Genomic DNA, 25,135 nt, shown 5'->3' with positions numbered 1-25,135 from the left:
AACTGTTTATATATAAATCACACACATGATTGAAGTTAACTGTTTATATATAAATCACACACGTGATTGAAGTTAACTGTTTATATATAAATCACACACATGATTGAAGTTAACTGTTTATATATAAATCACACACGTGATTGAAGTTAACTGTTTATATATAAATCACACACATGATTGAAGTTAACTGTTTATATATAAATCACACACGTGATTGAAGTTAACTGTTTATATATAAATCACACACATGATTGAAGTTAACTGTTTATATATAAATCACACACGTGATTGAAGTTAACTGTTTATATATAAATCACACACATGATTGAAGTTAACTGTTTATATATAAATCACACACGTGATTGAAGTTAACTGTTTATATATAAATCACACACGTGATTGAAGTTAACTGTTTATATATAAATCACACACATGATTGAAGTTAACTGTTTATATATAAATCACACACGTGATTGAAGTTAACTGTTTATATATAAATCACACACGTGATTGAAGTTAACTGTTTATATATAAATCACACACATGATTGAAGTTAACTGTTTATATATAAATCACACACATGATTGAAGTTAACTGTTTATATATAAATCACACACGTGATTGAAGTTAACTGTTTATATATAAATCACACACATGATTGAAGTTAACTGTTTATATATAAATCACACACGTGATTGAAGTTAACTGTTTATATATAAATCACACACATGATTGAAGTTAACTGTTTATATATAAATCACACACATGATTGAAGTTAACTGTTTATATATAAATCACACACGTGATTGAAGTTAACTGTTTATATATAAATCACACACATGATTGAAGTTAACTGTTTATATATAAATCACACACATGATTGAAGTTAACTGTTTATATATAAATCACACACGTGATTGAAGTTAACTGTTTATATATAAATCACACACATGATTGAAGTTAACTGTTTATATATAAATCACACACGTGATTGAAGTTAACTGTTTATATATAAATCACACACATGATTGAAGTTAACTGTTTATATATAAATCACACACATGATTGAAGTTAACTGTTTATATATAAATCACACACGTGATTGAAGTTAACTGTTTATATATAAATCACACACATGATTGAAGTTAACTGTTTATATATAAATCACACACATGATTGAAGTTAACTGTTTATATATAAATCACACACGTGATTGAAGTTAACTGTTTATATATAAATCACACACATGATTGAAGTTAACTGTTTATATATAAATCACACACGTGATTGAAGTTAACTGTTTATATATAAATCACACACATGATTGAAGTTAACTGTTTATATATAAATCACACACGTGATTGAAGTTAACTGTTTATATATAAATCACACACATGATTGAAGTTAACTGTTTATATATAAATCACACACGTGATTGAAGTTAACTGTTTATATATAAATCACACACATGATTGAAGTTAACTGTTTATATATAAATCACACACGTGATTGAAGTTAACTGTTTATATATAAATCACACACGTGATTGAAGTTAACTGTTTATATATAAATCACACACATGATTGAAGTTAACTGTTTATATATAAATCACACACGTGATTGAAGTTAACTGTTTATATATAAATCACACACGTGATTGAAGTTAACTGTTTATATATAAATCACACACATGATTGAAGTTAACTGTTTATATATAAATCACACACGTGATTGAAGTTAACTGTTTATATATAAATCACACACATGATTGAAGTTAACTGTTTATATATAAATCACACACGTGATTGAAGTTAACTGTTTATATATAAATCACACACGTGATTGAAGTTAACTGTTTATATATAAATCACACACATGATTGAAGTTAACTGTTTATATATAAATCACACACATGATTGAAGTTAACTGTTTATATATAAATCACACACGTGATTGAAGTTAACTGTTTATATATAAATCACACACGTGATTGAAGTTAACTGTTTATATATAAATCACACACGTGATTGAAGTTAACTGTTTATATATAAATCACACACATGATTGAAGTTAACTGTTTATATATAAATCACACACGTGATTGAAGTTAACTGTTTATATATAAATCACACACGTGATTGAAGTTAACTGTTTATATATAAATCACACACATGATTGAAGTTAACTGTTTATATATAAATCACACACATGATTGAAGTTAACTGTTTATATATAAATCACACACGTGATTGAAGTTAACTGTTTATATATAAATCACACACGTGATTGAAGTTAACTGTTTATATATAAATCACACACGTGATTGAAGTTAACTGTTTATATATAAATCACACACATGATTGAAGTTAACTGTTTATATATAAATCACACACGTGATTGAAGTTAACTGTTTATATATAAATCACACACATGATTGAAGTTAACTGTTTATATATAAATCACACACGTGATTGAAGTTAACTGTTTATATATAAATCACACACATGATTGAAGTTAACTGTTTATATATAAATCACACACATGATTGAAGTTAACTGTTTATATATAAATCACACACGTGATTGAAGTTAACTGTTTATATATAAATCACACACGTGATTGAAGTTAACTGTTTATATATAAATCACACACATGATTGAAGTTAACTGTTTATATATAAATCACACACATGATTGAAGTTAACTGTTTATATATAAATCACACACATGATTGAAGTTAACTGTTTATATATAAATCACACACATGATTGAAGTTAACTGTTTATATATAAATCACACACGTGATTGAAGTTAACTGTTTATATATAAATCACACACGTGATTGAAGTTAACTGTTTATATATAAATCACACACATGATTGAAGTTAACTGTTTATATATAAATCACACACATGATTGAAGTTAACTGTTTATATATAAATCACACACATGATTGAAGTTAACTGTTTATATATAAATCACACACATGATTGAAGTTAACTGTTTATATATAAATCACACACGTGATTGAAGTTAACTGTTTATATATAAATCACACACGTGATTGAAGTTAACTGTTTATATATAAATCACACACATGATTGAAGTTAACTGTTTATATATAAATCACACACATGATTGAAGTTAACTGTTTATATATAAATCACACACGTGATTGAAGTTAACTGTTTATATATAAATCACACACGTGATTGAAGTTAACTGTTTATATATAAATCACACACGTGATTGAAGTTAACTGTTTATATATAAATCACACACATGATTGAAGTTAACTGTTTATATATAAATCACACACGTGATTGAAGTTAACTGTTTATATATAAATCACACACGTGATTGAAGTTAACTGTTTATATATAAATCACACACATGATTGAAGTTAACTGTTTATATATAAATCACACACATGATTGAAGTTAACTGTTTATATATAAATCACACACGTGATTGAAGTTAACTGTTTATATATAAATCACACACGTGATTGAAGTTAACTGTTTATATATAAATCACACACGTGATTGAAGTTACCTGTTTATATATAAATCACACACGTGATTGAAGTTAACTGTTTATATATAAATCACACACGTGATTGAAGTTACCTGTTTATATATAAATCACACACGTGATTGAAGTTACCTGTTTATATATAAATCACACACGTGATTGAAGTTACCTGTTTATATATAAATCACACACGTGATTGAAGTTAACTGTTTATATATAAATCACACACGTGATTGAAGTTAACTGTTTATATATAAATCACACACGTGATTGAAGTTAACTGTTTATATATAAATCACACACGTGATTGAAGTTAACTGTTTATATATAAATCACACACGTGATTGAAGTTAACTGTTTATATATAAATCACACACGTGATTGAAGTTAACTGTTTATATATAAATCACACACGTGATTGAAGTTAACTGTTTATATATAAATCACACACGTGATTGAAGTTAACTGTTTATATATAAATCACACACGTGATTGAATATCATAGTACCGGCTGCACAGCAACTTCTGGTAATCTTCCAGTATAGGGAAATAACGGTCAAACTAAAGCGTTTGACCCGAGCTCAAAAATTAAAAAAAAATAGTGTAATAGGTGTAAAACAACTTGCTGTGAACGAATATGAAGGAAAAAATGCGTGCTCGCGAACGGGTGGGGTGAGGAGTGTACGGATAATACTAGTAAGACGTTAAGTTATTTCCCTTGTATTTTTATTTACTTTTTTACCTCCCTAAACTGGAAGATTACCCATTAAAAGTCAGTTTCACTTTTACTTGCTTGCAATGTTAGTCAGCAAAACTGGTACATAATAGGAAAATACCATGAATTAAGTTTACCCTGAAATGTTAATACGAATCAAATGAAATAAGTTTCGCGTAAATCGGTAAAGTAGTTCTCAAGATATTAGAGATTTTCGGGTATAAATACTCAAAACGGTGCATAATGGGAAAATGTTCCGAAAATAATCTTCATCGCGGAAGGGAAGAAACTCTTATCTTTCTATTAGACTGAGTTTTTTTTTTTTTTTCTGAGTGCATTCAACGTATTTGGCTGCTATTTCTAGAATGCCCTGCTACCACGTAACAGTTATTTGCGATAAAGGACCAGAAATACTTGTTATGTAGCAGCAGAGCGTGCAAGAAATAGCAGCCAAATCTTCCCTTTTCTGGAGGAAGTGACCATTTGCATGTGATTTCGATGTCACATTCATTGAAAGCATGTGAAATAACCAGGAAAAGGAAATAAAAAACCCACAAAACAAAACTCTATTGCTGGGAAACTCAGAGTTTCCCAGTGATCCAACGGGTCACAGGTAGTCTAGTCTCTAATATCATAAGAACAAGGAAATAATTTTTTTTAAAAAGCCCAAATATTTATTAATTGTATGATACATTACTAAATATAGTACACTGCTTAACTTTTCATGGTCAGATGTGTTGGTCAAAACATTTAGTTCAGTAGACAGGAAGGAAATTAGTTATTCACTGTAGTGCAGTTCATTTAATTTTAATTGCATAAACAAAGCAAAAAGCATTGGCGTTGGGGTTGCATAAAGAGTGGTGGTGCCACATCAGAAGCACTGGTGCTGGCACCATGTAAAAAAGCACTGGTGCTGGTGCTACATAAGAAACGCTCTTGCTAGTACCACATAAAAGGCACTGGTGCAGTGTCGCACAAAAAGTGTCAGTGCCACCTAAAAAGCACTGGTGCTGGTGCTATATAGAAGCACTGTGCTGGTACCATGTAAAAAGTTCTTGTGCCATGTAAAAAGTACTGGTGCCACATAAGAGATACTTGTGCTGGCACCATGTAAAAAGTGCTGGTGCCACATAAACAGCACTGGTGCTGGTGCCACATGAAAGGCATTAGTGCTGGTGCCATGTAAAAAGTACTGGTGTCACATGAAAAGCACTTGTACTGGTACACATCAAAGGCTCCCGGTGCACTCTGTGAAGTGGTTGGCACTAGGAAGTGCATCCAGCTGTAGAAACCATGCCAAAACAGATAATGGAACCTGGTGCAGCTCCTGTCAAACTGTCCAGTCCATGCCAGCACGGACAGATGAAAGATATAACAAATGTTGAACAGTGTCAGCTTATCAGTTGTCATATCTATTTTACTTGTTTCCATAGATTTCACTATCTTACCATGTTGTATATTTATGTCTGCATAAAAAATACGAATTTAAATTTTAAAAAATACATTAAATCCTTTAATTTTTCAACTTTTTATTATGTTTCAATCTTTAATTTCGTTTGCTGTTTATACTTTTGATTTATTCTTTTATAGGCTTGTGCAGACAAACTGAAGAGAGAAATAAGGATGTTTGGTAACCCACCCAACTTTCCATTGGAAGAGGAAGCTGTTGAAGAAATTGAAATCACTTCACCAGCAGCAGTTGACAAAACTAAAGGAAAGAAGGTAAAGTCTGGTTTTCTAGACTTTAACCCTTTAGCATTTAATCTGGCCATATCCAGCCCAAATATTCTACCTGTTTTATGTCTAAATTCACCAGATCCAACCTCTCACACCTACCATACAATGTCATTCTAAAACTAAACAATCACATAATAGAAATCTCAAGTCACCAAGATAATACATGATTAATTCAAAACAATGTGAATAAATAAGCATTGCATTTAACAGAATAATCTGAATGCTGAAGGGTTATACATACACATACATTGGTAATTACTAAGGAATTTTTTCCAAACATTTACTGGTTTGCTCACAGTTAGGTATTCAAATTAGGTTATTCAACAGTTAAATTTTTGTATGATAAGAATGTAAGGATATATTCTGTTGGATTATTCTAAATATATTACCTTTAACTATATAGGTTTTCTAGAGTATTTAATATCACTAATAATAGTAATAATAATAACCAGGCAGTGGCTCTCATGTCTTCTGATCTTAACTGATTGGAGGTGTTATCATGTACATTGTTTTGTCTTGGTATAAAAAGATGGGCTACAGTAAATATTCTGCTCAATACCACAGATTTGCTTGTCAGTTGTCTGACCTTAACCAGTTGAGCATGTCCGTTAGTGGCTGACGATACGTGCATCTCTGATCATGAGTAGAAGTAGTGGGGGAGCATCATAGCCATGTGTTGAGAGGAATTCTTTGGAGTCTGGATAATTTACCCTTGGAAACATGGGTGCTTTGTTCAACATCCTTAAACAACCCTTATGCAGGGACCTTTTGAGCGGGATGGGCTACTCAATCTGAAGAAATTTCTAACTGGGCCCCACCTGCGAGGTCATGTGCTGTTTATCTTGATATGAGATCACCATGTCTTGCACATATGGTTGTGATGCATGTGTCTGGAGTACCCTTATCAGACGGTTAGTCATGATGGGTATAATGGGCTTCGTATATTTGTACTCCAGTGTCACTTTGATGGCATGCACTTCTCTCTCACTCACCACCTCCACCACTAACAACAAAAAGAATACCTAACCTGTCCAACAAATTCCAGAAGAGTGTTTATTTGTGCATTTCCATGGGTTATACCCTGATAACTCCTGTTCCTGGCAGCTCCTGGTTTGCTTCCTTGGCATTGCCAGAATAGTCAGGAAAGTATTAGATAGCTGAAAAGAATGGATAGCATGGTACCATAGGCTCCAGGTAGCAATATTGCTATGCATGCAAAACTCCTGGAGCTCCAACAAAACCTGTGATAAAGAAAAATGATAATAATAATCCTTTCTATTATAAACACAAGGCCTGAAATTTGGGCGAGAGAGACAGTCAATTACCTTGACCCCAGTACTTGACTGGTACTTAATTTATCGACCCTGAAAGGATGAATTGCAAAATTGGCGGAATTTGAACTCTGAATGTAAAGACAGATGAAATGCCACTGCTCAGTTTACTCAGAGTGCCAACTATTCTGCCAGCTTGCTGCTTTAATGATAATAATAATAATAATAATAATAATAATAATCATCATCATCATCATTGTTTAACGTCCACTTTCCATGCTGGCATGGGTTGGACGGTTTGACTGGGGACTGGTGAGCCAGATGGCTACACCAGGCTCCAATCTGATCTGGCAGAGTTTCTACAGCTGGATGCCCTTACTAACGCCTACCACTCCGAGATTGTAGTGATGATAATAATAATAATAATTAATTCGTTTTATTGGCCACAAGGGCTAATATCAATTAAAGACATATAAGGACAAAGACAGGACGGAGGTTACAAAAGGTTTTGTCCGAAAAGGTAGGAAAGTTCGTCTACACAGAGGAAGAAAACGAAGAAAGATATAATAAATAAATAGATAAATAAATAGATAAATAAATAAGTAGAACTCCCAAAGGGGGAGGCGCTTCGAAAAAGGAAAGGTTACACGTGGAAAAACCCATAAAACCACGGGAGCCTGGTCAGAAAAAATAAGAAAGGGGTATAGAGCCCTTTCTCCTTTTACATTACCTTTATTTTTATTTTTTAAATTTTTTTTCTACAGGTGTATTCTCAGAATTGGTCCGTTTATACTGGCCATTTTTCCAACAGTCACCCATCTTTCAACGAATTTGCTATGAGACAGCACTTCCCTCTCTACTCTCATCTTCCTTTTCAAGTGGAACTTGAAAAAGTTGATGAGGCCTTGGCCAAAGAGGAAAGTGTCTGTCTTTAACCCTTTCAAACGGGTCCACCATATCACCTCTTTCGCTACAGCCACTAGGCATAGGAAAATTGCCTTGCCCTCCTGGTTAAAGGAGGTCGGCGGGTCAATTCTCACGATGGATCCAGCTGATAGCCGGATCCGTCCTACACGTGACAGTAGCTGTTCGATATAGACCCACAGGTCAGCAATGCTCGGGCACTGGACGAGTGCGTGCAGAACGGTTTCGTCGTCCTGAGCGCACCTCGGGCAGGCCCGGTTGACGGCACTTCCATGTCGGTAGAGTTTATCTCGAACAGGTAGCGCACCTCGGTAGCACTGCCAGGCGAGGGACCTTTGGAAATTATCCATGGGCCCCGGCCCGAAAGTTCTCCTGAACAGACTGCTTAGCTGATTATCCTCGACGCCTAGAGTTTCCCCGAGAACGTCGTCGCACTTTTCTCCCACTAACCCTCTGTAGAAAGCTAGAGTGGATCTACTACCGATCGCACTACCCGCCCGACATAGGGCGGTGAGAGCTTGGCGGCACTCGAGGTGCCAAGCGCCCTTTCTCGGTCTACGTTTGATCCAGGATTGCAGCTCTGTTAAAGAAACGAGCTGCGGAAAATCGCGTCTGACGAAAGGCGACCACACCTGTTCACCGTCCAGGAAGCGCCTGAGATGTCGTAGCCTGAGCGCATGTTTGCGCATCAGCAACCACGGCATGCCAAGGCCTCCGTTCAGCGGCTGTTGACAGCAGATGGAGCGCCTGACCAGTGGTACCTGACCCTTCCACAAAAAGTTGAAGAGCAAGCGTACCATCTTGGTTAACCAGCGGTCGGGACAAGGGACGACGGTCAAACGGTAATAGATGACGGATGCGATGTACGCATTCGCTACCTCCGCTCGACCTTTCAAGGAGAGCTTCCTCTCAGCCCATTTCTGGGTGAGGTTGGCCACCCTGTTCGTCACTTCTTCCCAGTTTTTCTCCAACTGGAGGTCCGGACCGAACCAGACCCCGAGCAGTTTAACGGGTCCGTCTGTCCAGCGCCCTACGACGCTGTTGGACGGCATGGACTTGCCCCTCCAGGTGCCTAGTTGCAAGCCCATTGACTTTTCCGCGTTAATTTTCGCACCTGTCACCGCTTCATACTCGTTTAGTGTCTCGCCAATCAGGTCAATATGCCTGTGGCTCGACACCATCACGGTAACGTCGTCGGCATAGGCAGACACGCTCCTTCCACATCCCAGATCACGCGGGACGCCCCTCAAAGCCTCCAACTTCCGCAGTAATGGCTCGAGAGTCAATACATACAGAAGGGAGGAGAGAGGACACCCTTGGCGAACCGAACGCGAGATGTTGAATGGTTCCGATAGATGGCCGTTCACCCGTATGACCGAGCAGATGCCGCTGTATAAAGCAGCTATCCACCCGCGGAAGACCGGACCGAAACCAGCTGCCTTGAGAACAGCTGCCAGGTATCGATGGTCGACCCTATCGAAGGCTTTAGACTGATCTAAATTGATCAAAGCCCCACCCGCGCCAGCTTCGTTACCCATTCTCTCTATGATGTAGCGCATGAGATGGAGGTTGTCGTGGATAGACCTAGTCGGCACAGCGCATGTCTGCGCCTTGCCGATCAGTTTGCCCACAACAGGCGCCAATCTCTTGGCTAGCACCTTGGCCAAGATCTTCAACTCTGTGTTGAGCAGAGTGATGGGCCTAAAGTTCCCTATAATGTCCCCCTTGTTTGGGTCCTTTCTTAGCAAAGCCACCACTCCCCGACAAACAAAAGCAGGAATTCTCCCGTTTTGTTGCCAGTTGCAGTAGACGTTTGCCAAGACGCCCGCAAACAAGTCTGGCATTGACGTATAAAGCTCGTAAGGCAGACCATCCAAACCCGGTGATCTACCTCTTGTGCAGCCTTTCATCGCTTCCCGTACTTCCCAGGCAGATATCGGTCCTTCGCAGCACTCGGCCTCGCTGGTCGAGAGTTGCGGCAGGCCGTCTAGGTACACACCGAAATCTGTTCCGTCGTCCGTCCTACCGTTTGTCCTGAACAATTGAGCAAAGTGCTGCTGAAAGGCCGAACACATCTGCTTCGGTCCCGAAATCTCGCAGTCGTTCTGGTCCACCAAAGACCGAATGGTCGCTCTGTTGCCACGCTTCGCCTCAACTACGCGGGCCCATCGAGCGGCCTTAGTCCCCTCCCCGCTTACCGAAAGTGCTTTAGCTCTGACAACGCAGCCTTCATGCTTGGCATCAAAGTGTTGGTCGGGGCCAACTTCGCTGCTAACACGTCGGTTGCGATGCCTGTCCCAAGAGCCTCGTCTAGTTTGTTAACTAAATCCCGCTCTGTTTTCTTACGTTCTACAGCTAGAGCCTTACTAAACCTAATTGATTCTGCTCTAATTGCCCGCTTCAGGGTGAACCACCAGTTGTTGTTGATGATTGCCCCGGTTAAAGCCCTCTTAACTAATAAACTAATCCGGTCTCTGTAGGTTTTGCACGCCGTTGTCGACGTGTTTAGCTTCCAGTAACCGGGGCCTTGTCTATGGAGCCTATCTAAGTCGACCGTACAGATCACGAATTTGTGGTCCGTGTAGCCGACTATGTTGAATTGTGGACACCCTATGCTATCCTTATCCGCTGGCCTACAGAAAAATCTATCTAAGTACGATCTAGACGACCCGATGCGATTAGTCCAAGTCCACATTGGCACACTCGGGTTGTCTAGTCGATATCTGTCGGACAGCTGAAAGCGTTTGAGCAGGTTGGCGAGGCTCTTGCATCCCCCTTTCCTATTAGATGCTCCCGCACCCACCCTATCGATACGTTCGTCTAGGACAGCGTTCCAGTCCCCAACTAGCACTAAAGTGCGAGAAGTACCTAGGAAAACCTCCAGACGTTTGAAATAATCCGACTGCCCTGCTCCTGTCGGAGCGTAGGCAGCCAGCAGTCTGAAAGCAGCGCCATCACTACTATCGACGTCCAGGACCACCAACTTACCTTCCGGATCCAGGAAGACTGCCCTTATTTTCAAGTCTAGGCCTTTCCGAAATAGCACCGCAGTACCTCCACCGCCCGCTCCCGGCCGACACGGAGATAGGAAAATCTCGTACCCGCCAAAAAGGGCTGCGAGTTCCTTCGGGTTGGAGAGCCTGGTTTCGCTAATGGCTGCTACATCTACACTGTAAAGCCTCAGGTCGTTCAACAGGTGACCTTGTTTCCAAGGCGACCCGAGGCCTCTCACGTTTATGCTTCCGATTCTGAGAATTACCATGTTTTTTTTTTAAAAAGGAAAGTATTAGAGGAGAAAAGGCTCTACTTACTGTTTTCTGGTGGGGTGGCTCCCCTATGTTTTCGTGTGGGTGTCTCCACTAAATTTTGATAAAGGCTCTAGGAGAAGCTTCTCCCTAGCGACCCAACATCATTCGGAAACTTTTCTTTTATTTTATTATAGTTTTCTTGGGTTATTTTTAGTGTGAGTATGTGTGCTGGTGGTGCGTTGTGTAGGGGTATAATGAAATTTGTGGTGTTTGCATTTGTATTGTTTTTTAAAAAGTCTAATAGGTGTTCATTTTTTGTGTTGATGGCTGTTACGTTTGTGGTGTGTGGGAGTGCTGGTGTTTGCAGTGGAGAAGGTGTTGCTATTTGTTGTGAGTGTGTGTTGTTGTTGCCGATGATGTTGGGAAGCTCACCTTTTTCGCGCCTCCCCTCTTTGTCAATTGTTTCTTTTGTCTTTCTTTTTCGTTTTTTTGTTGGTGGTACAGTTTGCCACTTCCCTTTTTCACTATCAGTGTTCGCACAATCCGAGCTGATCTGATCTGGAAAGGGAATGTTTGTCGGATCTGGTGAAGATTCTTTTACAATTTCTGTTGTTGCTGGTTCTGTTATCTTTTTTGGTGTGGAGGTTCTTGGTGTTGGTGTTGGTGTTGGTTTGGTGATGGATGGAGATGGTGGTGTCGCTTTTCGTGGTGCTGGTGTTGGTGGTGTGGAGGCTTTTGGTTGTTGTTGTTGTTGCTGCAATTTTCTGTTTTTGTCTGCCTCCATTCTTTGCAGTCTCTTTTTAGGTGTTTTTCACTGCTGCAGAGGTAGCACTTTGGTCTGCGCCCCTCTACTGCAATGTGTATTCTACTGCCATCCGGCAGGTTTATGGCGTCGGGTATGGTATTTATGCTATCTTGTTCAATCTGAACAAGGAGATGCATTTCCATGCCCAACCAGTTTTTTTCTTTTACTCTGTTCACCTTTAGGATAGTGGCAGTCTCTTCACTGTCGAAGAGCATAGCTGCCACTAGCCAGGAGATGTTCAGTTCTGGTGGCACATGATTTATTTTTATTTCTGTCACACGTCGACCAAGGTATGTCGGCACGAGTAATAATTCTTCCGCCTTTAACGGTGTTGTAGAGTGCCGGATGGCATCCTCTTCCGTTGGGAAGCGCACTTCCACTGTTCCAAAGCGCTTCCCTTTGGTTACGAAGCTTTTTTGGCCCCATATCGGCTTTAGAGCTAACTCCAATCTCTGTGGAGTAGCATTCTCCATCTTTTGGTATTTTGTATTGAATACCTTGTATACTATTGTTTTTCTTTTCGTTGTTTGTATTAATGCTTGTGGAGTGTTAAGGAAGACATTATTGCCATCCCTTCTTAACAATTCCTTGGCATTCTTTATTTCTGCCATTGTCACTTGGATTTCTTCTGAGCTCTGCTTAGCTGCGGAGGCGAAACCGTTACAATGGCTACTGGTTGTGGTCTTGGTACTGTTGCTCGTGTTGTTTACTTTGTTTTCTTTGTTCTTTTTTTCCTCCTCCCTCTCCGGTGTAGAAGCAATGGTGGAGGTGAGGGCTGGGAAGTCAGCAGCAGAGAGTCTGTTAAACAGACCTGAATCAGGAACACTGTCCACTATGGCGTCAGCTGGGCGAGGTGGAATGTGACTTGACCTGTCATTCTTTTTGTCGGGGAGTGATGCAGAGAGAAGAGAACAGCTGGCTGCTCTTTTCACTGGCATTTTGCCTTTTATGGCATTAACTGGGCGGGGTGAAAAAAGACTTGACCCGTCATTCTTTTTGTCGGGGAGTGATGCAGAGAGAAGAGAACAGCTTGTTATTTTTTTTTCCGACATTTTTCAGATATGATACGTGTGAAATGTGAAAATGGAAGTTTTTCAAACGAAGAATTCACCCCTAAATGGGGAAATCTCGCCTAACCGACTAGCTCCGCAAGAACCTAGTCAGCTTGGCTACAACAATATATAAAATTTAAAACAGATTTCAAAAGATTTCCGGGTAAAAACGGCAACAACTTACAGAGCTTTGGGAGACACGTCCATCTGCTTGAAATAATAATAATAATAATAATAATAATAATAATAATAATAATTGTTTCTGCTATAGACACAAGACCTGAAATTTTGGGAGAGGAGGCTAGTCAGTCAGTTACATTGATCGCAGTACTTGACTGATGTTTCTTTTATTAACCCTAAAAAGATAAAGGGCAAAGTTGAACTTGGCAGAATTTGTATCAGTATATAAGAGCACTACATCAATTACAATGACGAGGGTCCCAGCTGATACGATCAATGGAACAGCTTGTTCATGAAATTAACATGCAAGTGGCTGAGTACGCCACTGACATGTGTACCCTCATTATAGTTCTCAGGGAGATTTAGTGTGACATAGGGTGTGACAAGGCTGGCCCTTTGAAATACATGTACAACTCATTTTTGCCAGTTGAGTGGACTGTAGCTGCGTGAAGTAAAGTGTCTTGCTCAAGGACACAACACGTCACTGGGAATTGAACTCACGACCTTACGATTGTGAGCCGAATGCCCTAACCACTAAGCCACACACATGCCTTCACAATCAGAATGTAAAGCGAGAGGAAATGGCGCTAAGCATTTTGTCTGGCACAGTAAAGATTCTGTCGACTACTCAAAAGACTGAAATTTTGTAGGGTAGATTGGTTCCTTACATCAACCCCAGTGTTCAATTGGTATTTATTTTATTGACCCCCAAAAGGATGAAAGGCAAAGTTGATCTTAGAAGCATTTGAACTCAGAATGTAAAACCAGAAGAAATGCTGCTAAGCTTTTGCCTGGCATGCTAATGATTCTGTCTGCTTGCCATTGTTTCTAACTTAGATAAATGACAGGAATTATGATACACCTTCATAACAATGATTACAATATTGTATTTTTTCTTGTGATATGTTTTGTTTTTTGTTTTGCCATATTCAAATTGAATTATTTTTTTAACCCATTACCTCCCATAATTCTATTAACTGGAATTTCTTTTATGAAACTTTGATTTCTAGCATAAAACAGTCTTAGAAACACGTTGGAATGATCAAAATAACATTTTAAATAGAAATAAGCGAGATATTGAGTGAAAAATTAGCAAACCTCATTTGAATATCAGAGAAATATACCTAAGTAGATATAGCAAAAAGGTTAGATATGTGTAAATATTGACAGATAATTACGAAATTTGTAATTTCTAAGTGATCTCATATGAGATCACTGGTAGGTAATGGGTTAATGTTGTGTATAATATTTAAAATTTTATTTTTGTGAATTTTATTTCAGAGCAAATTAAATGCCAAAAGTGCAGGCATGAAATACCAGTGGCAAATTATGACTGCGATGGGATTAAACGACAAAGAGATTGTGAAATTTACCGATTCTGCTTATTGGCTCCGCTATTTCCCTCCATTAGCTATTCACGATTTGAAGAGAATGGGACTAAAAGTACGTAAATATCTAATGAACATAAATCAAAATTAGGATTAGGGAAAGCTCTACAACAGAGAAGGTTGCTTCACAGCCATGCTTCATCATCATCATCATCACCACCATCATCATCATCATCATCATCATCATCATCATCATCATCGTCATTATCATCATCATCATTTAACATCTGTTTTCCATGCTGGTATGGGTTAGTTTGACCAGATCTGGCAAGCTGGAGAGCTGCAACAAACTCCAGCCTGATTTAGCATGGTTTCTATGACTGGATGCCATTCTTAACGCCAACCACTTTACAGAGTGTACTGGGTGCCTTTTATGTGGTACCACAGGGTGCTTTTGCATGGCACTGCTCTGGTGCGCTTATGTGGTACCGTATGAGCGCTTTTGTGTGGCACTGCCGTGAGTTCCTTACATCACCAGGAGGATTATTCTTAGTGCTTCTGAAATTGATTCCACTGCATGGCATCTTGGGCAAGTATCTTAAACTGAAGGTTCATTTTGTGAGAGGGCTTTGGTAGATGGAAATTGTGAAGTCCATTGTGTATGTGCCCCAGCTTGGCCACAGGCTAACGACTGAAACAAGTAAACGATAAAAGGTAAAAGAATAATGACTCAGCAGGTTGCATTCAACTCCTGTCATTCTCTTGTTGAACTGCTAAGTTACAGGGACGTAAACACACCAACACCAGTCATCAAGCAGTGGTGACAGGACAAACAAATAAATGCTCTCACACACACACAGACACACACACACAATGAGCTTCTTCCAGTTTTCTTCTGCCAAATCCACTCTCAAGATTTCAGTCAGCTGAGGGTATAGTAGAAAATACTTGCCCAAGGAGTCACACAGTAGGACAGAACCCAGAACCGTGTGGCTGGAAAGCAAACTCCTAACCACACAGCCATGCCTGTGTTTTTTATTTCTATTCTTTTTGAATTTTTCAAATTGTAAAGATAATTTATGGACACTCTGTATATATACTCATGTATGAATTCTATATATCATGTCTGTTCTACTAAACTTGTATGTATGTATGCACTTTTATATATATATATATGGAAATAGGTCACCCATTTCTAGCCATTTAAATACAACAGGGACCAGTTTCCCACCCCTCTCCTTTTTGTTTTTTGTTTCTTTTCTCTCCGCTTTTCCTGTTTTTCTCTTCTTCTATTTTCTTCTCTTTCCCCCATCTTTATTTACTTTAACACCTGATGTATTGGACTCCGAACATTCTGGAATATATGTAGGAGTGGCTGTGTGGTAAGTAGCTTGCTTACCACCCACATGGTTCCAGGTTCAGTCACACTGCGTGGCACCTTGGACAAGTGTCTTCTACTATAGCCTCGTGGTTTAATGCTCTTATCTTAGACTTTTTTGTGGGGCAACCAGATCGAACCATCTCCAGTGTACCTGCCCGAAATGGTCATGACTTCTGGGACTTGACTGATGAAAGAAAGCCAAGAATGACCCGTCTTTTTTCGCTTGTCCTTTTTTTTTCTTGTTTCTTTTGTCTGCCTTTGTATCGTCCATCTGTCCGACTATTTTAATGTCCTCTATTGCATTTTTGTTCCATATTTATATATATATATATATTTATATACATATAAGCGGAGAGAGAAAAGAAACAAAAACAAAAAGGAGAGGGGCGGGAAACTAGTCCCTGTTGTATCTAAATGGCTAGAAATGGGTGATCTATTTCCATATATATATACATATGTACGTACATACATACAAGTTTAGTAGAACAGACACGATATATAGAATTCATACATGAGTATATATACACAGTGTCCATAAATGTAAATGGCGGTGCCCCAGCATGGCCACAGCTCATGAGCTGAAACTAGATAAAATGAATAAAAAAATGATACATACTCATACATACATACATACGTACATACATACAATGTTTGGCTTAAGACCAAAAGTAGATTGAATATTATTTGTTACAAAAACAACTGACATTATGATGTTACATTTCTCTTTAGTTATTTTGAAATTATTTCTAATTCATTTCTTTTTGAAAATAAATCTTAGGTTGATTGGCGTCGATCGTTCATCACAACGGATGCAAACCCATATTATGATTCATTTGTTCGATGGCATTTTCTGAAACTGAATGAGCATGACAAAGTGAAATTCGGGAAACGGTATGTATTCTTTAATTTACCTTTTTTTTTTTTGGCTTGTTCCAGTCTGTGGACTGCAACCATACTTGGAGCCCCACTTTGTAGGGGTTAGTCGAACAAATCAACCCCAGTATTTATTCTAAGTTTGTTACTTATGCTCTAGGTGTCCTTAGCCAAACTGTTAAGTTATCAGGACTTAAATGAATGAAGACCAATTGTCAAATGGTGGGGAGACACACAAAGACATAAAGACGTGCACCCACGTTTGCACGTGTATATGTCTGTGTGTGCATATATGTGTATATATTCTTTTACTTGTTTCAGTCATTTGACTGTGGCTATGATGGAGCACCACCTCAAAGGGTTTTTTGGTTGAAGAAATCAACCCCAGGACTTATTATTTGAAAGCCTACTAATTCTAACGGTATCTTTTGCTGAACTACTGGGTTATAGGGATGCAAACTTACCAACATCAGTTGTCAAGCAATGGTGGGGGGACAAACACAGACATAAAGACGCACACACACACACACACACACACACACACACACACACACACACATGACAGGCTTTGTTCAGTTTCTGTTTATGAAATCTAATCTCTTCAGATTTTAACCTCCTATATCCTAACATAAACCAACTTTCCTCACTATTGTGTGCCCTTCATTAAAGGGGATCTTAATCTTGCATGTTGCATGGCAACCTCACTAATGCTGGTGCCATGGAAAGAGTACTCACTACATGTTGTAAAGTGGTTGGCATTAGGAAAGGCATTTGGGCACAGAAACTATGTTAAAGCACAAAATGGGAACATGATGCAGTCCTCAAATCCATTTGATCCTGGTAAAATCTTCAACTGATGCCAGAATAGAATGTGGACATTAAATGGATGATACAAATTCATCCAGAAGATATAGTTTGGCCCACAGCTCTGGTAGGAGACACTTGCCCAAGGTACTACACACTGGGGCTGAACCCCAAAACCACATGGTTGTGACACAAACTCCTGAACCATACAGCTGCGACTGAACCCATTTAACTAAAATGTATTCTACCACCTACCCTTTCTTCTTCCAGAAGTGTCTATTTCTATTTTTTTCTCATTTGCTTCACTTCAAATTTATGGGGTTTATAATTATACACATCTTGTATATATATATAAAGAGTGACATTTCTCAATACAAAAAGGCAGTCCTTTAGTTTGCTGGCTCCTGTCCAACCATGCCAGCATGGAAAATGGACATTATATCATCATCATCATTGTTTAACGTCTGCTTTCCATGCTAGCATGGGTTGGACGATTTGACTGAGGACTGGTGAACCGGATGGCTGCACCAGGCTCCAATCTGATCTGGCAGAGTTTCTACAGCTGGATGCCCTTCCTAACGCCAACCACTCCGAGAGTGTAGTGGGTGCTTTTACGTGCCACTGGCATGAGGGCCAGTCAGGCGGTACTGGCAATGGCCACGCTCAAAATGGTGTTTTTTACGTGCCACCTGCACAGGAGCCAGTCCAGCGGCACTGGCAACGACCTCGCTCTAATGATTTTCTAACGTGCCCACCAGCACAAGTGCCAGTAAGGCAACGCTGGTAACGATCTGATAATGATAATTGTAATTTATTTTTTATATTATACTAGCTTAAAAGCTGCACTCCATGTGGACCTTTGAGCAGTCTCCTGTGGAAAGCTAATTGTACCTGCAGCCCAAAACTAAAGAGAGCTAAACAGCATGACTATAAATATGTCTATATTGACTATATGCCCCGGTGGTGTTTGAACAGAGGTTAAGGACGGATGAGAATTAATTCTGTAATACAATCATTCTAGTGTCCCAGGACCAATTTGAACTCCACCTGTTGGTCAATTTGTCCCAGAGTTCTTATCTTGGCATAAAATTAACAAAGTGAATGTCATTTATCTCCCCCTTGATCTCTGACATCAAGATGGCATGAATCAGCCAAGATTTACCTGCTAGAAATAGTAACCCAAATGCTTTTAAATCAGATCCCAATGCTGGATGTTCAAGAACCAAATGAAGGGCAGATTTTCAATCCTTGGGTCAACCTATGCAGTGCAAATGTAGACTGAGATACAGGGGTCCCTGACGGACGGACAAAATTTTGCTTTTATTATTATAAACAAACTGTTAAAAGCACATCCGAGCGTGATTGTTGCCAGTGCTGCCGGATTGGCTCCCGTGCAGGTAGCATGTAAAAATACCTTTTGAGCATGGTCATTGCCAGAACCGCCTGACTGGCCCTCGTGCTGGTGGCACGTAAAAGCACCCACTACACTCTTGGAGTGGTTGGCATTAGGAAAGGCATCCAGCTGTAGAAACTTTGCCAGATCAGATTGAGCCTGGTGTAGCCTTCTGGCTCACTAGTCCTTAGTCAAACCCCATCCAACCCATGCCAGTATGGAAAGCGGACATTAAACGATGATGATATGATGATGTGTTACGACTGTTTACAAGTCATGTGTTGTCAGTTAATGACTTATAATATTATTTGTTTAATTACTGTAATTATTATTTGTAATATTTAAATGTCACATTATAACATGACATTTCTCTCTTTTACTATTTTTTTCTAACTCAAAATTATAACTTTTTCCCTGCTATTTTATTTCTATTCTGCAATGTGGTAAAGTGTAAACACTGTAAAAAATTCAACATTTAAAGATGATAATAAACATGAGACATCATTTTATAATGCCATAAATGCCATATATTTTAATACTTGCCATATAACGGAAACACAGTGAAGGGGAAAAATGAAAGCAAAATAGAGTGAAAGACCAACTACTACACTTAGAATAACTATCTGCACAATTGATTCAGTGATTCATTACTTTTTTCTCATCAGTCAAATCATTAGTCCTTATAGGTTACTGTGACCTATATTTTCATTAATATGTCGAGTAAATGCACTGCTGAGTTGTTAGCTGTCACATCATCATCAGCATCATCATTTTCATCATCATCATCGTCGTTTAACGTCCGCTTTCCATGCTGGCATGGGTTGGACGGTTTGATTGAGGACTGGTGAAACCAGATGGCTACACAAGGCTCCAATCTGATTTGGCAGAGTTTCTACAGCTGGATGCCCTTCCTAACGCCAACCACACCAAGAGTGTAGTGGGTGATTTACGTGCCACTGGCGTGAATAGGATGATTCTAATGGATTTAAGTTGTCTGTGGATCACATCATACTTCAATGTCTCATCTTTGGCATGGTTTCTACAGCTGGATACCCTTCCTGAAACCAGCCACTTTACAGAATGTACTGGGTGACTTTTTTTTTTATGTAGCACCAACATTACAGAAGTTTCCTTGCCATCAGCAAGACTAAAGAGCCCTCTCAAGCCCTGTGTTACCTCTCCTTCACTTGGTTACAATCACCTAAAGAGTGTTTTGGGTGCTTTTTGTGGTGTGAGTACTCTTGGGAAGGGGTTGAACTTGCAGCTTGCAAAATGAAAAGGAGCCTCTATGATAGAAGGAACAAATTTATTATCATCATCATTTAACGACTGCTTTCCATGCTGGCATGGGTTAGACAGTTTGATTGGAACTGGCAAGCTAGAGAGTTGCACCAGGTTCCAGTCTGATTTGGCTTGGTTTCTACAGCTGGATGCCCTTCCTAACACCAACCACTCCAAGAGTGTAAAGGGTGTTTTTTTACTTGCTAGTGGCAAGGGTGCTTTTATGTGCCACTGGCACCAGTGCCAGTTATGTGACACTGGCATTGGCCATAACTATGATTTTACTTGATCGACAAGTTTTCTCAAGCACAGCATATTGCCAAAGATCTCAGTCACTTGTCATTGCCTCTGTGAGGCCCAACATTCAAATATCATGCTTCATCACTTTGTGGTAATGGATATTTTTTTCTCCAATGACTGAATCTGGTGGAAGGAGTATTGCCCATGATCTTTACTGGTCCACAAAGATAGGTGAGCTTCTTAAGCAGTTGCTAGTCAAGATCTGCCAGAAAGACATGAACAGGGTAAAGATTCCAGAGGGTCAACATTCTGCGGAAGGACTGGATGGTCAATATGAGGTTGGGTGTGTGTGTGTGTAGGGTTGTGGTGGAGCTGTTGTATGCAGCAAGAGTAATGAAAGGTGGAAAAATGAGTTGGCCAGGAACATCTGAGGTTGTTCAGCCAGCTTTGAGGAACAAAGGCCATGATGGTAGCCAGATAGAGAAGATATCATGGCTGTAGGCCAGAGATTGGAACATGTCTGTTATTGTTTGAATACCAATCAGTTGATCGGCTCACTTTTCTTTCATTGTAGGAAATATATTGAAAAATGGTTGTCAGAAAGTAAAGTAAATTTTTCTTTTCATCTCTTTTTACAGGTACACAATTTTTTCTCCATTAGACGATCAACCATGCATGGATCATGACAGAAGTAGTGGTGAGGTAAGGAATTTTAAAAAACATTTAAAAAACCTTATTAGCTTCTATCTGTTTTAACCCTATTGTTTGACCCCCCCCCCCTACATTAAAAATGTATTTAGATACAGGAAAAAATTCTCAATTTTTAAAATTTTTATCAAGGTGTATTTATTGTGTGAATAATGCCTCTTTTCTGTACTGCTAAGATATAGGGATGTAAACAAACCAACATTGGTTGTTAAGCAGTGGTGTGGGGACACACAAAGGCACACACATACACACACATATATGTGATGGGCTTCTTTGAGTTTACCAAATCCACTCACAAGGCTTTGGTTGGCCTGGGGCTATGGTAGAATACACTTGCTCAAGATGCCATACAGTGGGATTTGAACCCAGAACCATGTGATTGAGAAGCAAGCTTCTCACCATGCAGCCATATCTTAGCATTGTCCAAGTATTTGCAAAAATTCAGCAGTTACCTTTCACTTGTTTCAGTCATTGGACTGTGGCTATACTGGAGCACTGCCACAAAGGGTTTAGTCAAACAAATCAATCCCAGTATTCATTTTAGCCACTGCTGGGTAGTGTGTTTAATTTGTTGATTGACCGCTGCTGTGAATTCCCCCTTGTTTTTCAAAAATCCCCCCTAAATCACAAAATAAGGTGGGGAAATCTGTCCTATTTTTCAAATCCTGGTAGCAACACTGAAGCTGGAAGCAGGATAATAATCTAATTCTACACTTTGTCACTTTCAAGAATGTAACCACGTTTTTAAGGACAACACACGTGGAGTCAAAAAGAAACACTACCTTTCACCAGCACTGCATGAACGACAGTGCTATCTCTCCCTAATGTGAAGCTTCCTATCTCGGATATGTGAGCATGCGCACAACAGCCAAATACCGCGTCGCTGGAACTGTGAAGTGCACAGTTCTATACCAGGATTTTTGTATTTTTTTTCATAAATTAGGGGATGGCTACTGACATTAAGCTTAAGGATTATATAATGTACAAGTATAAATACCCAGCACACTCTGTTAAATGGTTGGCATTAGGATGAGCAGCCAGCCGTAGAAACCATGCCTCAACAGACCACTGGTGTTTGGACAACTCCGTGTCAAACCGTCCAACCCATGCCAGCATGGAAAGCAGACATTAAAGGATAATGATTATGTAGTGTCCCAACAGCTAGCATCTGATATGGGTACTTTATTATTCTGAGCATGAAAAAAAATGTTTGTATCAAATATAGGTAGACACCACCCCCACATTGTACCTCACCAGCAGAACTACTTCTATTCACTAAATGATGTTTCTCCATTTTTCCTTTTGCAGGGTGTTGGTCCACAGGAATATACCCTAATTAAAATGGGTCTAATGGAACCTTTTCCTGCCAAATTAAGGTAATAAATAATTACTTAATTATTTTCATATTCAGTGACAGAAATTTGGCACCAGATACAATCTGAAACATTTTTTTTCTCCTCAACTCAGCTTGGCATAGTTTGGTATAGATCAGTGGTTCCCAGACTTTTTAGGGGTTCTGCCTCCTTGGCACCCAAGTCACATTCCTAGCACCCACCACCACAAACATAGAACACTTTCAGCAGCAAACGTAAAATAACTGTATTTCACAAATAAGACTTAACCTAATCAACCCATTATTTTGTTGTTTCTACATCCATTACCCCCTTTTGGCTACCCCGTTATTGTCCCCACCTTTCTTCAATGCCCCCTGGATCTTTCCATTGCTTCCAGGGAGTGGGGCAGTACTGCCCAGTTTGGGAACCACTGATTTAGGTAGATGCTTTGTCTCTCGCTTAACTCACTGTCTGGTTTTTCTCGGTATACAAAAATCTTTAATACAACATGGTAAGCACCATGAGATTCTTCGTAGTCAAAGTTACATGCCTGGTGTTGTGGAAAGTTGTGTTGTGAGCACAACACAAGTCTGTGAGCTGCGTGTGCATACAGGGTGTGCACATTGCAGCCCTTCAGTAAGAACCAAAGTCTGATTTCAATGTGACTTTTGGACTGAGGTTGAGTATTTGAATATCTTCTCACTGTTTTCTGTAGATTTAGAGAAAGATTTGAATATGTTTCTATGCTGTTCTTTATAATGGTGTATATTATGTTCTTGTTTCAGTCATTTGACTGTGACCATTCTGGAGCACCGCCTTTAATTTAAACAAATTGACCCCAGGACTTATTCTTTGTAAGCCTAGTACTTATTCTATCGGTCTCTTTTGCTGAACCGTTAAGTTACGGGGACAGAAACACACCAACATCGGTTATCAAGTGATGGTAGGGTGACAACCACAGACACACAAATATATATATACGACGGGCGTCTTTCAGTTTCTGTCTATCAAATCCACTCACAAGGCTTTGCTTAGCCCGAAGCTATAGTAGGAGACATTTGCCTTAGATGCCACACAGTGGGACTGAACCTGGAACCATGTGGTTGGGAAGCAAGCTTCTTACCACACAGTCATGCGTTTACAGCTAAGTGAACTGAGCAAACAAGAGTTTGTACCTTGGTGTAATTGTTTTACAAGATATGAGTTGTTGACCCATTGGCTCGTAGTGACATGCCTCATCAACTTGACCACTTCAAGCTCACTATTGCAACAAGGTTATAATCTGGAGTAAAACTTTATGACTAAAACAATGGTTGTTGTTGATGTTTAAGGAAAAAATGTATTTTATCATTAAACTGAATCATCAAAGGCCCTTTGCATAATGACATATAGTAGTGAGTGATGTAAATTAGCAAGGGAGATTCAACTTTTATAGCAATTTGTGCAGTAGGGATAATAGAACTGGGAGACATCTCTATATCTTTTGAAATCATGAATTTACATCTGGAAAGTTCCTCTCCAAAGCAAAGATGGGAGCAGATTTTTTTTACCTTTTTATGAAAGACCTGTGTATATCAGTCTTTTCTTTTCTTGTGACCAGTCTTTAACCCTTTTGATACCAACCTGGCTGAAACCGCCTCTGGCTCTCTAGTCTTGTTTTTATAAGATTTGAATTAAAATCTTCCACCAAACCTTAGTCACAATTTATGTTCCTAACACTAGTTTAATGATAACTAAGTTATTTTACTAAATTCTTTGTTATATTTAAAGTAATTGAAAGAAATACAGAGCATCTCAATAGAAATATGGTAACAAAAGGGTTAAAGGAATGGCAAGGTTGAATATAGCTTGGCACCAGTGACATTACTACTAGAACACAAAAATCTGGCAGGAAAAAGGCAAATTTCACAAGGCATTCCATTGTCTCTGATACTCTAACAATTCCATCACAATCTGCTGCCCTGGACTGGTAATTATTTATTAATTTCAGAAATTGGCTTTGAGCTTACCGTGATGTCCTTCCTGTCACCAATCCCCACCTGTATCCAAGCAAGGAAATGTTGCCCCATGCCCAAGCATGTTTTCACAGAATATTGGAAATGAATAACATTCATTTACAAGAATCATGCAATGGCTAGACAAGGAGACACAAACATACACACACATACATATGAAGGGGTGCTGAAAACTTCCTGGTTTTAAGGATCTCGTGAAAAGTCTGGTTCGAGGCCCACCCTTTCAAGTTCTTTTACAGGGTTTACAAAGAACTGAAGGACTATTGCAATAAGTGTGTGAATCTGAGAAGTGAATATGTTGAATAAAATCATA

General features: G+C 39.0%; 1 protein-coding gene across 2 annotated transcripts in view; it reads left to right on the top strand.

Annotated features, from left to right (window-relative positions):
- Positions 1-25,135, top strand: part of LOC106875567 (leucine--tRNA ligase, cytoplasmic) — a 201,144-nt gene that overhangs the window by 24,266 nt on the left and 151,743 nt on the right. For both annotated transcript variants that reach the window (XM_089365507.1, XM_089365508.1), the window contains exons 5-9: positions 5,839-5,970; positions 14,747-14,908; positions 16,953-17,065; positions 21,404-21,467; positions 22,782-22,849. In XM_089365507.1, the coding sequence (XP_089221633.1) occupies positions 5,839-5,970; positions 14,747-14,908; positions 16,953-17,065; positions 21,404-21,467; positions 22,782-22,849 (539 nt within the window). The remainder of the gene's footprint in view (positions 1-5,838; positions 5,971-14,746; positions 14,909-16,952; positions 17,066-21,403; positions 21,468-22,781; positions 22,850-25,135) is intronic.

Source organism: Octopus bimaculoides, chromosome Z (genome assembly GCF_046866305.1).
Source record: "Octopus bimaculoides isolate indiv1 chromosome Z, ASM4686630v1, whole genome shotgun sequence".
Taxonomy (NCBI): Eukaryota; Metazoa; Mollusca; class Cephalopoda; order Octopoda; family Octopodidae; genus Octopus; species Octopus bimaculoides.
The sequence above is the reverse complement of the archived record's forward strand: the minus strand, read 5'-3'. Positions and strand labels throughout refer to the sequence as shown.